Consider the following 16,361-nt stretch of genomic DNA (forward strand, 5'->3'; position numbering starts at 1 on the left):
CAAGTGGCAAGTAACCCAACACACACAACACACCAAAAAACAAACCAATAGCACCAATACTACAGCACTTTACAGTGAAACAATCCAACTGAGCGCAGTCTAGATACAGCAGACCAAACAGTGGCTAACCCAAACAGTGGCTCCAGCCGATACCTTGTGGTCAAACGGGTGACACTCCTCCATACGGGGTTGCCGAGCAACAATACACAGCGCGGTACCTGTGATTGCTCTGCACTCGCATCTGATTACATGGAGTTCGGGCCAGCTGATACAAGTAGGTATCACACTCACACACACACACACGTGTGCACACACGTATGCAGGAACACACGCACGCACGCAAGCATACACTTACACACACACAAACACACACACACATACACACACGTTGTCTGAAGGAAGTATCCCCCTAGCTGTCACACACCTGACTACACACTAACTTCAGACAGTATCCTGCTTCCCCTATTCATTTCTGGGGACTCACATTATCAATCAATACATATACAATCAATCTATATGATCATATACTACGTGAATATAGTAGTCATATAACCTATGAACGACCATGGCCTTAGTACTGAACCGTTGGGGACATGGAAGGAGCGTCAGTCGCGATAACCTGACGCTGTAAATAACATGATTTCAAGTCAAACGCTGGTTTGTCAGGCTTACAGCCGCCATGTCCGTGAGTGGCACCTGAAGGTGAGACACGGGTTGCAGTTGAGAACGGACAATGCCTTGATGTAAAGGAGGAAACTCCATTTGACGTTCTCCGAGGGCTTATGAAGCCTCCTAAGGCCTCGTTTTCATCATCCCCCAGTCAGAGAGGCCTACTTGGGAAGACGGGTCTGAATTGGTTTCGACCCGTATGGAGCTAGTAGTAACGTTTGTTCCCAGCAGAGAAGAGAAGGAGGAGAGAAGCAGATCTCTCGGGAACTCGAGCCAAACTGAGGGTGAAACAGGAAGTTGGAAATAAAACATTGTGACCCAGAAACACGACACAAACAGCAATTAAACAATACACACCAATACATATACCCGAGCAACAGAACAGTGTGTGTGAAACACAAATGTATCCCTCCACAGTAAGAAGTAGGCCTCTGACAGACCTGTGTGGTTTTAGCACCTCTGTGTCACCACTACCCCAATGACAGCATGTCACTGCGAAAGTAACTGTTATGTCCTGGGTGGCAGGGGTATGAGCCTGGGAGGGACTAGCGGTATGTGTGTGTGTGTGTGTGTGTGTGTGGGGGGGGGGGGGTCTGGCTAGCAGCCCAAATTAGCCTTCAACTGGCACACTGGCCCAATTTACAACCCTCCACATTCAGAGGAGGGATACTGGCTAGTTTCCCATTGCAGTAAAAAAAAAACACTGAAATCACAAGCAGTATGATTGAATACGAAATGTGCAAATGTAAGGTCAAATGTATAAGCACCGACAAAATGTCTAAGTCCAAGATGTGTTTATTGTTTGGAGCGTGACAATTGCAGTGAAAATATGTTCAGATTTGTATCAGAACAACCAGCAAGTGAAACAACAGATAGCATACCGGAAACGCTTGCCTTCAGCCCGGTTTCAAGCTAAGATGCGAGTACTATTAATTTAGGGCGGACCCGACAAAATGAAATCTTAGCCGACCGAAAGTTGTCAATCGATGGTTGTCAATCGATTGATCAACATTTTTAAAGGTGTAAATCGACACACTCTGTGTGTTTTAATAAAATCAATGATATGCACTGAGCTTGTTTGACGCTTTAAGTTCACTGTTCGATGAAATAACACACAAATGACTCAAGGGAGAGCCGGATAACCAGAAGAAAAAATAAACCTTAACCTGAACCAACCAATATATCCTGCTCCTGTTGGCTTTCGCAGATTCTGCCATTGTTCTGCTTAAGGAGTCGGCAACCTTTCTCATGTGGAATGTCAATTTACATGACCATTTCTACCAATCTGCGTGCCAATTATGGTTTTTATATGCACATGTTCGTGGGACAGTTTCATTTCATTTATAATAAAAATTCATTGTCATGTGATTCATCAAAATTCTATCCAAGTCTAACTGAAAATGGTACAAACCTAAAAAGTTACTTCTATTGCCATTACCGACTACGTCAAAAATAACCTACATAAAGCCAACAAACAAAAACCTTGCAGCCTGCAGGTAGAAAATATCCTAATAAACAAAAAACATATCCTATAAATCACATTCGTCTGCAACGAACTTAAAACATTGTATCAACGAACAAATGGGGTCCAGCGGAAGCTTGTGGTGCGACGTCGTATAAAATATTCTGGGCCCTCAGGGTGGTGCTCGGGACAGACACAGCTGTTGGCTATTTGCGCAAGGGATAAGAAGCATTGCTTGACTTAGGCAGGAGCTCACCGGAGCTGAGTACCGGCACCTCAATTTTTCTTCTACTTGAGCTCCTGTTCCACTTAGAGAATATTAGCTCAAAAGTAATGTGGAGCTCCTGCACCTAAATATAAACAGTACCAGCACCCAAAATGACGACCGGAACCTGCTTCAGTCCAAGTCAAGCACTGATTAGAAGTAATCAGGTAGGCCTATTTTATGACGTTTCCACTGGGCGTGACATTTTTCCCTTTCACGGTGAGTGGTTATCGAAAGGGAGAGAGCTGGAAAGATTTTTCAAATACATTGAGGAACATTCTCAACGGATTACTGTGAGATGCTCCACAGCTCATTAGTGGCGGTGCTTTTATGGCAATCAGAAATACTATCAGATCCTAAAATGGGCACATTTTACAGTGTATTCACGCCTTGACTTTTTCCAAATTTTGTAACGTTACAGCCTTATTCCCCCCCAAAAATCCTCATCAATCTACACACAATACCCCATAATGACATCACAATACCCCATAATGACATCACAATACCCCATAATGACATCACAATACCCCATAATGACATCACAATACCCCATAATGACAAAGCAAAAACAGTTTTTAAATTTTTTTTTGCTAATTTATTCAACAACAAAAAACTGAAATATCATATTTACATAAGTATTCAGACCCTTTACTCAGTACTTTGTTGAAGCACCTTTGGCAGCAATTATAGCCTCGAGTCTTATTGGGTACATCGCTAGAAGCTTGGCATTCTTCTTCTCTGCAGATCCTCTCAAGCTCTGTAATGTTGGATGGGGAGCGTTGCTGCACAGCTATTTTCAGCTCTCTCCAGAGATGTTCGATCGGGTTCAAGCTCAGGCTCTGGCTGGGTCACTCAAGGACATTCAGAGACTTGTCCAGAAGCCACTCCTGCGTTGTCTTGGCTGTGTGCTTATGGTCATTGTCTTGTTGGAAGGTGAACCTTCACCCCAGTCTGAGGTCCTGAGTGCTCTGGAGCAGGTTTTCATCAAGGATCTCACTGTACTTTGCTCCGTTCACCACGATCCTGACTCGTCTCTCAGTCCCTGCTGCTCAGTTTGGCTGGGCGGCCAGCTCTAGGAAACATGTTGGTGGTTCCAAACATCTTCCATTTAAGAATGATGGAGGCCACTATGTTCTTGGGGACCTTCAATGGTGCAAAAATGTTTTGATACTCTTCCTCAGATCTGTGCCTCAACACAATCCTGTCTCGGAGCTCTACGGACAATTCCTTCCACCTCATGGCTTGGTTTTTGTGCTGACATGCACTGTTAACTGTGGGACAGGTGTGTGCCTTTCCAAATCATGTACAATCAATTTAATTTACCACAGGTGGACTCTAATCAACCCAATCTCCAATCTCAAGGATGATCAATGGAAACAGGATGCACCTGAGCTCAATTTCCAGTCTCATAGCAAAGGGTCTGAATACTTATGTAAATAAGGTATTTCAGTTTTTTTATTTTTAATTACATTTGCAAACATTTCTAAAAACCTGTTTTCACTTTATCATTATAGGTTCATGTGTGTAGATTGATGAGTCAAAAAAATACTTAATACATTTTAGAATAAGGCTGTAACGTAACAAAATGTGGAAATAGGGGCCTCCCAGGTGGCGCAGTGGTCTAAGGCTGTGCCACCAGATACTCTGGGTTCGAGCCCAGGCTCTGTCGCAGCCGGCCGAGACCGGGAGGTCCATGGGGCGACGCACAATTGGCCAAGCGTCGACGCACAATTGGCCAAGCGTTGTCCGGGTTAGGGAGGGTTTGGCCGGTAGGGAAATCCTTGTCTCATCGCGCACTAGCGACTCCTGTGGCGGGCCGGGCGCAGTGCACGCTGACCAGGTCGCTAGGGGCACGGTGTTTCCTCCGACACATTGGTGCGGCTGGCTTCCGGGTTGGATGCGCTGTATTAAGAAGCAGTGCGGCTTGGTTGGGTTGTGTTTCGGAGGACGCATGGCTTTCGACCTTCGTCTCTCCCGAGCCCGTAAGGGAGTTGTCGCGATGAGACGAGATAGTAACTACTAACAATTGGATACCATGAAATTGGGGAGAAAAAGGGGGTACATGGGCTCTGAATGCTTTCCGAAGGCATATATATTTGCTACAGCTCGACTAAAAAAATCTTGGTCGACCAACAGCCTATCAACCAATCAATCGACCAGTCGACTAATTGTGGTCAGCCCTTTCAAAATTAGACATTCTTTCAAATGCCCACCCCTAATAAACGCGTATAGAAACGCAGACACAGATACACTCTCTCTCTCACACTCATGTGTTCTAATGTTAAACTGCCACAACAAACCACAATAAACACAGAAAGGAATATTCAGTAGAACTAAGCCTTTGCCTGGGAAAAGAGTATGCTTGCCAAAGCCCTCTCCAAAAGAGAATCCTTATACAGTAGCCACAGCCATTACAACATTGCCCTGCTAACGATTTTATTGTCATCGTAACTTGAATTCTCCGTCTGGATTTTGTCCCCTTAGATAACATAAGTGGAGTTTTTATTTCTAGTAGTAATGTGATGAAGCGAGCTTGGTTCTCTTCCAGACACCAAACCTCAGTCTCTGGTGCTTCAAAGTGAGAGCCAATGGCCTGTCTATGGGCCAGACCTTTTTTACAAAGACTGACCGCAAAGCCACACATTTTAAAATAACAGGAGTAATAGCCATAACCATTCAATTGGACCAATGTCTTCTGAGACAGAGCTAAATTCTAATTTCCTGCTTAAATAAGGCCTTGTATGTACACACAGCTTATAGACGCTCAAGTACACGCGCATGTATGAGTCAACACACAAACACAGACGCTCTACCGTGGTGGACCAAGACATCAAAAGCAACTCTTTACTTCACACACTCACCCATACAAACAACCCCCCTCCCCACACACACACACACACAAGGATTATAACGTTATACTGCCAAACACACAAACCAATAGAAGGAAACCCTATGAAGGTCACTCACCATCTGAGAACGACTCTTAGGGCAGCCATTGATGTCTTCAATCTTCTCATTGGCTGAGAGAGAGAGAGAAAGAGAGTGAGAGTGAGAGAGAGAGAGAGAGAGAGAGAGAGAGAGAGAGAGAGAGAGAGAGAGAGAGAGAGAGAAGAAAAAGTGTTCTTAGTGGTATCCCTGGTTCTTAGTGAGTGAGGAGAGCAGGCCTGTGACTGGGTAGAGAGGGTCACTGCCTCCTCTTTCTTCTGAGAGATGAAACCCAATCTAGTTATAGCAAATGTGCGTGGGGCCACTAGGGGCCACGCAGAGTTGGCTGGGAGAAGGGGTGTGTGTGGATCCCTCCCGTCCTTTAGAGGCCCAGCCCACAGCAGCTGAGACAAGATTGTCCTCTTTCAACACTACAGCCTGGTGGGGCCCACTGGGCATCTCCGCCACAGGAACCTGACTACCACCTACTGCAGGAAAATAAAGGGTTATCCCAGTGGGTCCAAACTTTGTGTCAGGTGGATAAACACTCTCACAAACACACACACGCTTGCACATAAACACACCCTGTGGAATGTACACAGAACCAAAACATAAACACAACTTGTAAAGTGATGGTCCCATGTTTCATGAGCTGAAATAAAATATCTCAGAAATGTTCCATGAGCACACAGAGATTATTTCTCTCAAATGTTGTGCAAATAAATGTGTTTAGCTTTGCCAAGATAATGTGTCCACCTGACAGGTGTAGTGTATCAAGAAGCTGATTAAACAGCTTGATCATTTCACAGGTGCCCCTTGTGCTGGGTACAATAAAAGGCTACTCTACATGTGCAGTTTTGTCACACAACACAATGTCACAGGAATGTCCACCAGAGCTGTTGACAGAGGATTTAATGTTCATTTCTCTACCATAAGCCACCTCATATGTCGTTTTAGATCATTTGGCAGTACGTCCAACCGGCCTCACAAGTGAAGACCACGTGTATGGCATTGTGTGGGTGAGCGGTTTGCTGATGTCAACCATTGTGGCGGTGGGGTTATGGTATGTGCAGGCATAAACTACGGACAACGAACACAATTGCATTTTATCGATGGCAATTTAAATGCACAGAGATACCTTGACAAGATCCCGAGGCCCATTGTGAGGCCCATTTTTTTTTTAAAGGTATCTGTGACCAACAGATGCATATCTGTATTCCCAGTCATGTGAAATCCATAGATTAGGGCCTAATGAATCTATTTTAATTGACTGATTTCCTCATATGAACTGTAACTCAGTCAAATCGTAGACATTTTTGCACGTTGCGTTTACATTTTTGTTCCGTATACATTATGACTACTCTAAACCCCACCAGTATCTGTCACTCGGTCCCCCCTGTTGTCTCCTACCAAAATAATGTGCTACTGATCCCAGCGGGGTCTCTGACTCTGTGTCACCGTGTCACTGTCCCCCTCTCTTCACACCCACTAAGCTGCATGGTCAGATTTCAGTAGCAATTGTCTGGTGTGACATCCCCCCCCCCCCATCTACATAGAGGGGGGAAAGGAAACTATGAATGAACTGGTGAATGGGACACTCATATTGGGGATTGGTAGAGGGATAGAGCTCAGTTACATGACACCAGGATAGCAGTAGTCAGCTGTGTGGGGGGGAGGGGGGCGAGAGTGTCAAAAACAGCACAGCGACATAGCCAGACAGACTTAGTCAATGAGTCAGCTGTAGACGACCTTTGCAATGAACACCGCCTCTGCTTTACCTCACCAACTTGTGCATGTCAGTGTGTGTGCGCTTGCTTGCGTGCATGTTTACAATAGCACGTGCCACTGTTTCTAACCCTACACTGTCCCCTAGGGATACATAGACTGCTGATGGTGAGAAATCGTGCTCTCTCTGGGGGGGGGGGTCTCTGGGGGGGGGGGGGTCTACTATATCAGGGGGACGGAAGACAACCCAGTTTGTGTCATAACAGGTCATCAAAGATGCATGCTTACGACAACGTGCATCCTTGATGATGCTCACTGTCCAGTGACTACAGAGATTCAATCTGAGCATCGAAAGACAAAGAGGAAGAGAACAGAGGACTCAGTGTCTCCAAAAACCCACCCATCCTGCCGTTGACGCGACAAAAATCCCCAAAAGATCCGTCTTCCGCTGTAAAGACCCGCTAGCCTACTCTGACTTTCAGAGAAGTAGTGAGAGAATGTGCGGAATTCATTTTTCATAATGATGAGGTTTTCCTTGTTCTCTACTCCAGATGCTAGTCTGAATTCTACGAAGAAGACGCTGGTCTACACAAATGTTCCATGACGTGGGACTATGATGTGTTCTGTACTAAATTATTCTTATTCCTAATTCTATGTGTGCTCTACATTAGTATTGTATGTTGTTCTGTACATGTTCTTCGATTTGAGGCAGAGTTTTGTATACAAAGAAATACAATACAGTTCTATAGAACTCTGGGAAGCAGAGGAGTGACATCATTGGTCAGCTGATGTGACAGTGCTGTAACCTCAGGGCACTGTCTCCCCCCTCTGTCCTCTTTAAAAGATGACAGGGCAGCTTGTGAAGTGGGAAAATTACAGGACTAAGGGGAGGGGCGCATAATGACATTACTTTACAAAACTTCCCTCAGTCAAACTTCTCTCTGACTGCTCCACTGTCAAATATTTCAGCGTTAAACTGAGCGATTTTCCTAACTCAATTGTGGATAATAATAACTTCTTGATAATACGTTAATAATATTTTTTGTTGAAATGAATACTTTTATGAGGACAGTTCATCAGCAGTAGCATATACCATTATGGCGATTACTGTACAATTATACATTAGTATACATAGGGATACAACTTCAAAGATGTATAAACACGGTGTCTGCATGAGAAGTCTAGTCCATCAACTGAACTCATTAGCAGAAACAGTAATAACATGGCATCAAGAGATAGAGACGGCAAATAAAGTGTAGCCCTTACCGACAACCTGTATGATCTCCGCAAGCAGCACTCCGTCTGCGACGTCTGTTTGCAGGTCCTTGATAAGTCGCTTGTGTCCTGATTTGGCTAGGTAGTGGTTGGCCCAGTCCGTATAGATCTGTTCAGGACGCAAAACATCAGCGTCCGTTTATTAGACGCCCAGGGAACCGCTAATATCAAAAGCGAAACACAACTCTTGCGCCTCCGCTTTTTAGAAGCGAGACCCCGCTGAGTGTTTAAAATCCCATAACACTTAAATAAATAAAAAGACAAATTACTCAAATTAAACACGTTTACGACTCAAAAAAATAAAAAAAGAACAACATGGTTGAATAGGACCCGTCCACCCCCTTTTCTTTCTTTGGGTGCGCAGAGCTGGCATATATCCGCGTGGTATTGAAATTGGGACCATTGTGCTCGGATAGCGCAGCAGCGACAGCAGACGGTCTCAGTGAGGCGCTGACATCGCGAACTCGGGGACAGAAAAGGCCCTTCAAAGTGTGCGAGGGAGGGGTAGAGGGTTGGGGGGGGGTGAATTAAGCGTCTGAATAATCTGAATAGTTTCGTTTGTAATTGGTTGTTGCAGACAACTCTCTATCTCCTGCTCTCTCTCTCTCCCCAAGGCTGCTTGCCTCTCCCGGGTTGAAGGCCGGTGAGGGATGCATTTGGGTAAATAAAAAACCCAAGCAAGAGCCGAGGGAGAGAAAGACGCAAATGGTCGGAGAGAGAGATACCATCCCAAATTGAGATGGAAAATGTTGGTACCAAACAAAAGCACTGAAGTAAGGACACAGTCATGCCTAATTAGAAATAACAGCAATTTGGTAGGGAAGGGAATGCTGAAATAGATTCAGAAAATGTTTCTGAATAGTGTGTTTCATGTGGAAAGTTGTAGAAACAAGTTCAAAATCTCAAGGCAAATTGTAAATACAATTCTGGAGTAACCGAATTAAGTCTGACATTTTTGTCTGAGGCATCCCGATGAATCTGAGCAATGTTCTTCTGCTGCCATCCCTTCAGTATTTCAAACAGCTAAATTAAGCATAACACACGCGCACATGCACACGTACACACAATGTGACCCCGGTTCTCTGTGTTTTTAAAGGTAAATAGACCTGGGGCCTATTCAGTGTTACTCATCATATGAATCACTGCTCTGAACGCTTCATTTCAAACATACACACGAAGAGCAAGGTTCAAGGACTGTTTTATGTCGGCTCCACATGCACTCTCTCTCTCTCTCTCTCTCTCTCTCCCTCTCTCTGTCTCTCTCTCTCTCTCCCTCTCTCTCTCCCTCTCTCTGTCTCTCTCCCTCTCTCTCTCTCTCTCTCTCCCCCTCTCTCTCTCTCTCTCTCTCTCTCTCTCTCTCTCTCCCTCTCTCTCTCTCTCTCTCTCTCTGTGTCTCTCTCTCTCTCTCTCGTTCTCACACACACACACACACACACACACACACACACACACACACACACACACACACACACACACACACACACACACACACACACACACACACACACACACACACACACACACACACACACGCACAGCTATAACATGGCTCAGACAGCGCTAACCAAGCCTTTAAGCAAAAGATAACACTCTCTCAAAACGCCGGGGGGGGGGGGGGGGGTTTGCAGTAAGAAAAGGAATGTGGGTGTGCTTTGAAGCAGTTTTCTGCAGCAGGTGAAATGAGGGGTTCGGGTGTAATTAAAAAGCAGGTAAAATGAGAAGCTGTCAATCATTGGAGCAGAACAGGAACCAGTCGGAGACCCCCTGAGGGTGGGAGGGGGCAGGTTTAAAGGGAGGAGGGGCAGTATGGTGGATTCAACCTATCCAGAGCCATGTTCAGGAGCTCATCTAGGCTCGTCATTGCTAGATGACGCCCCCCCCCCCCCCCCCCCCCATCGGTGTGGTAAAATACAATGTTAGACCAATAGCCCTTGACTTGAAAGTAAAGCTGGTAATATGTGTTAATTCTCTATGGGGATGAAATGCTGTAACATACTGTATCTGGGGAATATCAGCCCGGTCAGCACCCCGGTCAGCGCCCCGGTCAGCACCCCGGTCAGCACCCCGGTCAGCACAAGGTGTAGAAAATAAGTTTTAAAAAAACAACATATTTTCAACCAAAACAATGTATTTTCATTATTGACACTAATCGTCGATTGACACCAAAGGTGAAAGGATACAGCGGATGTCATGACTTATTGAACAGGAACAATAACAACCCATAGGACCTCTGACTTCAGATCAAAACATACCCCGAGGGTATATGAAGCCGTACGGGGCGCTGAGAATAGGGAACACAGAGGGAGGGGAAATGAAGAGGGAGAGAATCCTACTTTCAAAACTCTAGTGTAAGTTCCGGTGAAATCCTGCTCACTAAAACCAGAGCACCACACATTAAAAGGCCTGTGCTGTCCAACCAACTTACACTAATAACCTGTCAACTATTAGGGTTATTACCCCGTTAGCAAAGAAGCCCAAAACAGCACTTGACACACCAGATGATGCCTTTGATCCGTGTCTGACGGCGCTGTCAGCCACTCTGGGACTTCTCCACATCACAGGGAAAAGCCCCTCTCTTCCAGAACATATCTGATTATTCCTTAACTTCGCCAACTATAGGCACCAACCGCACTGACAGCATCCCAACCCCCTAAACTAATATGTGTTCTTCGTAATAGTAGAATAACCCATTTTAGTGTTGAGTTTGTAAATAAAGTCAGCGGGGGAAGACATGGCCCTACAATGGCAAATAGGGGAAAAAGAGATGAGGTGATTTCCTATTTCATCAGTGTTGTGTTTGTTACACGTTAATCAATGATTCTTTCAAAGGGGGGAAATCCCACATCAGCATCAGTCCCGAAAATTCCCAGTAATCCCACCCTCTCATCCCCGGATTGGGGTTATTTTTGGGGGAGCTGTAAAATTGGTAAGAGGGACATTCCCCTCCTCAAGGGAATGCAACATGACACTGAGTGGCTGGGATCTGATTTATACACAGTCTCTGACCACTCACTGCACCCTTTACAAGACCCCTGTGTGTGTGTGTGTGTGTTTGTTTCTGTGTGTGTGTCTGTCGGTGTGTCCTCGAAAGGGTTAAAGCCGTGTGAATGAGCAACAGTGTGACGTCTCGTTTAAAATGGGTCACACAATGTTCTATGAACACACACACACGCCCTTAGGCCACACACACACCCTTAGGCCACACACACACCCTTAGGCCACACACAACTGTCTCTCTCCCACTGCATGCCTTAGCCATTTCGCACAAACATGCCTCACAACCAGTCTCCACACACCACCCAGGCCTGCCGACTCATCAATCCGGCATATGATGCCCCGCAGAGGGCATGACGCACACAAGCCTTCCCCTACAGCACTGGGTCATGGGCTGGGGAGGTAGAGAGAGAGAGAGAGGAAGAGGACAGGCAGCTCATCACACTGACATGCCCTTTACTTGTGTTGGTAGGGACTTTCAGGAAGGGAAGAAATGGTGATTGGAGTGGATGCTTTGATGTCAAAGGCATACTCTCAGAGATGTCACAGCTACTCATTGCATACTGATTGAAGTGGGGAATGCTAAACAGGTGTGTGCGTGTGTGTGTGTGTGTGTGTGTATATGTGTGTGTGTGTGTGTGTGTATGTGTGTATATGTGTGTGTGTGTGTGTGTGTGTATGTGTGTATATATGTGTGTGTGTGTGTGTGTGTGTGTACATGCATGCACGTGTAAAGAGAAGGGGTTGAAAATAAAATCAGGAGCCACAACTTTTCATTAACTTATCCTTTCATCTTTCACTTTGTTTGCCATGCATCCTTTGACTTGCATGCTACACACACACTCACACGCGCACACGCATACGCACACACACACACGCACACGCACACCGCAGGGATCTCATCCAGTGCAGCCCTGGCCACAAACACACAGTACAACCAAAGAGCAATAACAGCACTTTGAGTCTATTCAGGATCATGGTTCCCACACTAAAAAAAACATGTGCTTTCCAACCCACATACACTAATAACCTGTCAACCATTAGGGTTCTCCAAGCAGTCACAAGGAAGCCTAAAACAGCACAACACTTAACACACCATTATGTCCTAATCTAGTGGAGTGAAAGAGAACCAGGTTAAGAAAACCCCCAGGACTCACGAGATGCCACATACAGTGAGCGTGCCTGGAAGTCAAACTCTGTTCAATTTGCTAATGGCATAGCAATGGACGCAGAACATACCAAACCCACACTCCGCTGTGATTACACTTACATTTACGTTCACGCTCCTGACGTGGGGTCTCCATTCTCAGGCGCATAACAGAACAACTGTATAGACAACTTGACAAAATTCTGTGACTTGTGTGATTTCTGCAAGCACAGCGCACCGAGTTCGCTCAATTGAGCCTGTGATATCCATGAGTCTCCGTGGTGTGTAGGCATTCATGCACACTTTTTCCTCTCAACCTCGTCCCAAATTGCATTACTGCTTGTCTTCGTCAGAGGTATTGACATGTTGAAATCACCAAGCTTTCTGTTTAAGCGACTAGCGCACAGCTCAGACATTCATACATAGCCCGCAAGACATGCCGTCAGAGGTCTCGTCACAGTGTCTTTAAGTCCAGAAAAAAACTACGGGAAACGCAGTAATAAACTCAGCAAATAAAAAGAAACTCAGTCCTCTCACTGTCATTCACTTACTGGCCCAACACTCTAACCACTAGGCTACCTTAGGCTCATGCCTCCTTGCAGCATGCCTAAGGCACGTTCACGCAGATGAGCAGGGACCCTGGGCATCTTTCTTGTGGTGTTTTTCAGTCAGTAGAAAGGCCTCTTTAGTGTCCTAAGTTTTCATAACTGTGACCTTAATTGCCTACCGTCTATAAGCTGCTGGTGTCTTAACGACAGTTCCACAGGTGATGTTCATTAATTGTTTATGGTTCATTGAACAAGAATGGGAAACAGTGTTTAAACCCTTTACAATGAAGATCTGTGAAGCTACAGTGCCTTGCGAAAGTATTCGCCCCCCTTGAACTTTGCGACCTTTTGCCACATTTCGGGCTTCAAACATAAAGATATAAAACTGTATTTTTTGTGAAGAATCAACAACAAGTGGGACACAATCATGAAGTGGAACGACATTTATTGGATATTTCAAACTTTTTGAACAAATCAAAAACAGAAAAATTGGGCGTGCAAAATTATTCAGCCCCTTTACTTTCAGTGCAGCAAACTCTCTCCAGAAGTTCAGTGAGGATCTCTGAATGATCCAATGTTGACCTAAATGACTAATGATGATAAATACAATCCACCTGTGTGTAATCAAGTCTCCATATAAATGCACCTGCACTGTGATAGTCTCAGAGGTCCGTTAAAAGCGCAGAGAGCATCATGAAGAACAAGGAACACACCAGGCAGGTCCAAGATACTGTTGTGAAGAAGTTTAAAGCCGGGTTTGGATACAAAAAGATTTCCCAAGCTTTAAACATCCCAAGGAGCACTGTGCAAGCGATAATATTGAAATGGAAGGAGTATCAGACCACTGCAAATCTACCAAGACCTGGCCGTCCCTCTAAACTTTCAGCTCATACAAGGGGAAGACTGATCAGAGATGCAGCCAAGAGGCCCATGATCACTCTGGATGAACTGCAGAGATCTACAGCTGAGTTGGGAGACTCTGTCCATAGGACAACAATCAGTTGTATATTGCACAAATCTGGCCTTTATGGAAGAGTGGCAAGAAGAAAGCCATTTCTTAAAGATATCCATAAAAAGTGTTGTTTAAAGTTTGCCACAAGCCACCTGGGAGACACACCAAACATGTGGAAGAAGGTGCTCTGGTCAGATGAAACCAAAATTGAACTTTTTGGCAACAATGCAAAACGTTATGTTTGGCGTAAAAGCAACACAGCTCATCACCCTGAACACACCATCCCCACTGTCAAACATGGTGGTGGCAGCATCATGGTTTGGGCCTGCTTTTCTTCAGCAGGGACAGGGAAGATGGTTAAAATTGATGGGAAGATGGATGGAGCCAAATACAGGACCATTCTGGAAGAAAACCTGATGGAGTCTGCAAAAGACCTGAGACTGGGACAGAGATTTGTCTTCCAACAAGACAATGATCCAAAACATAAAGCAAAATCTACAATGGAATGGTTCAAAAATAAACATATCCAGGTGTTAGAATGGCCAAGTCAAAGTCCAGACCTGAATCCAATCGAGAATCTGTGGAAAGAACTGAAAACTGCTGTTCACAAATGCTCTCCATCCAACCTCACTGAGCTCGAGCTGTTTTGCAAGGAGGAATGGGAAAAAATGTCAGTCTCTCGATGTGCAAAACTGATAGAGACATACCCCAAGCGACTTACAGCTGTAATCGCAGCAAAAGGTGGCGCTACAAAGTATTAACTTAAGGGGGCTGAATAATTTTGCACGCCCAATTTTTCCGTTTTTGATTTGTTAAAAAAGTTTGAAATATCCAATAAATGTCGTTCCACTTCATGATTGTGTCCCACTTGTTGTTGATTCTTCACAAAAAAATACAGTTTTATATCTTTATGTTTGAAGCCTGAAATGTGGCAAAAGGTCGCAAAGTTCAAGGGGGCCGAATACTTTCGCAAGGCACTGTATGTGGATTTTTACAAATTATCTTTGAAAGACAGGGTCCTGAAAAAGGGAAGCTTCTTTTTGTGCTGAGTTTACATAGAGCCATGACTACATGGAACTCTATTCCACATCATGTAACTAAGTCAAGCAGTAAAAAAAACTACACCTAATGGAACATCGCGGACTGTGAAGAGACACAAACACACATCATTCGCAAACATATCCTAACACTCGCACATACGTACACCCCTTTTTCTACCCCAATTGGTAGTTACAGTCTTGTCCCATCGCTGCAACTCCTGTACAGACTCAGGAGAGGCAAAGGTCGAGAGCCATGCGTCCTCCGAAACACAACCCTGACAAGGCACACTGCTTCTTGACACACTGCTCACTTAACCCGGAACCCAGATGCGCCAATGTGTCGGAGGAAACACCGTACAGCTGGACGACCGAAGTCAGCGTGCATGCGCCCGGCCCGCCACAAGGAGTCGCTAGAGAGCAAGGACATCCCGGCCAGCCAAACCCTCCCCTAACACGGGCGACGCTGGGCCAATTGTGCGCCGCCTCATGGGTCTCTCCCGGTCGGGGCCGGCTGCGACACAGCATGCGATCAAACCCGGGTCTGTCGTGATGCCTCAAGCAACTGCCTTAGACCGCTGCGCCACTCAGGAGGCCCCACACATACATTTTAATTGTTATTCTGCTGTATTATTGTATTACTGTACACACATCATTCTACCTGCCTGCCCCCATAAATACACACAACTTCCTCTATAAGGGTTCAGAGAGACCTGGCTCAACCCCAGACCAGCTATTTTGGGTTGACCCCTCTTCTTCACTTTCTATACCTCCATTCCGCTCTCTTTTCCTTTCCCTCTCTTTATCGTTCCTCTCTCGCACACTAGGATGTTACCATCAGTGCCTGGTCTCTCTCTTCTCTTTCCCCTTGTTCCTCTCATCTTCCCTGTTCCATTCATCCCTTCTCCCTCCCTCCTTATTCCACTTTTCCCACTTCTAATGCATGATCTATTTTTCATGTTTTTCTCTTTACTACATTCACCTTCTCTCTTTCTCCCTGATCGTAACCACCTCTCAGCAAGCCCCTTCCGAGGCCCTTACCGTTTTAAAGTGCCCACAGGAGAAGTGGCTGGGTGCGTGTCCCCCACACACCGCCATCCAGGCCCCTCAGGTGGGGGTAGAGGCTGTTTGTCCAGAAAACTCCCCCAAAAAGACAGGACTATCGATGAGCGCTCGATATAACGGCGCTCTGTCACGTAGACGTGGTGGTAAAGGTAGCCAGGATGTCCGTCTGACGACTCTCTTCTTTCCTTCTCACGCCTCTCTCTCGCTCTCTCTCCCTCTCTCTACTACCCACTCTGTTTACAAACTTCCCATTTTATACCTCTCTCCACTCTGTCGCGCACCGTCTCTGCTCTCCTC

The 16,361-nt window shown here is 45.5% G+C and overlaps 1 protein-coding gene across 1 annotated transcript in view; it reads right to left on the reverse strand.

The window, feature by feature from the left end:
* LOC109884892 (neuron navigator 2) overlaps nt 1-16,361 on the reverse strand; it is a 136,951-nt gene that overhangs the window by 100,698 nt on the left and 19,892 nt on the right. Inside the window, 2 exon segments of the mRNA XM_031808290.1 lie at nt 5,364-5,416; nt 8,313-8,430. Of these exon segments, the coding sequence (XP_031664150.1) occupies nt 5,364-5,416; nt 8,313-8,430 (171 nt within the window).

Source organism: Oncorhynchus kisutch, linkage group LG3 (assembly GCF_002021735.2).
Source record: "Oncorhynchus kisutch isolate 150728-3 linkage group LG3, Okis_V2, whole genome shotgun sequence".
NCBI classification, from domain to species: Eukaryota; Metazoa; Chordata; class Actinopteri; order Salmoniformes; family Salmonidae; genus Oncorhynchus; species Oncorhynchus kisutch.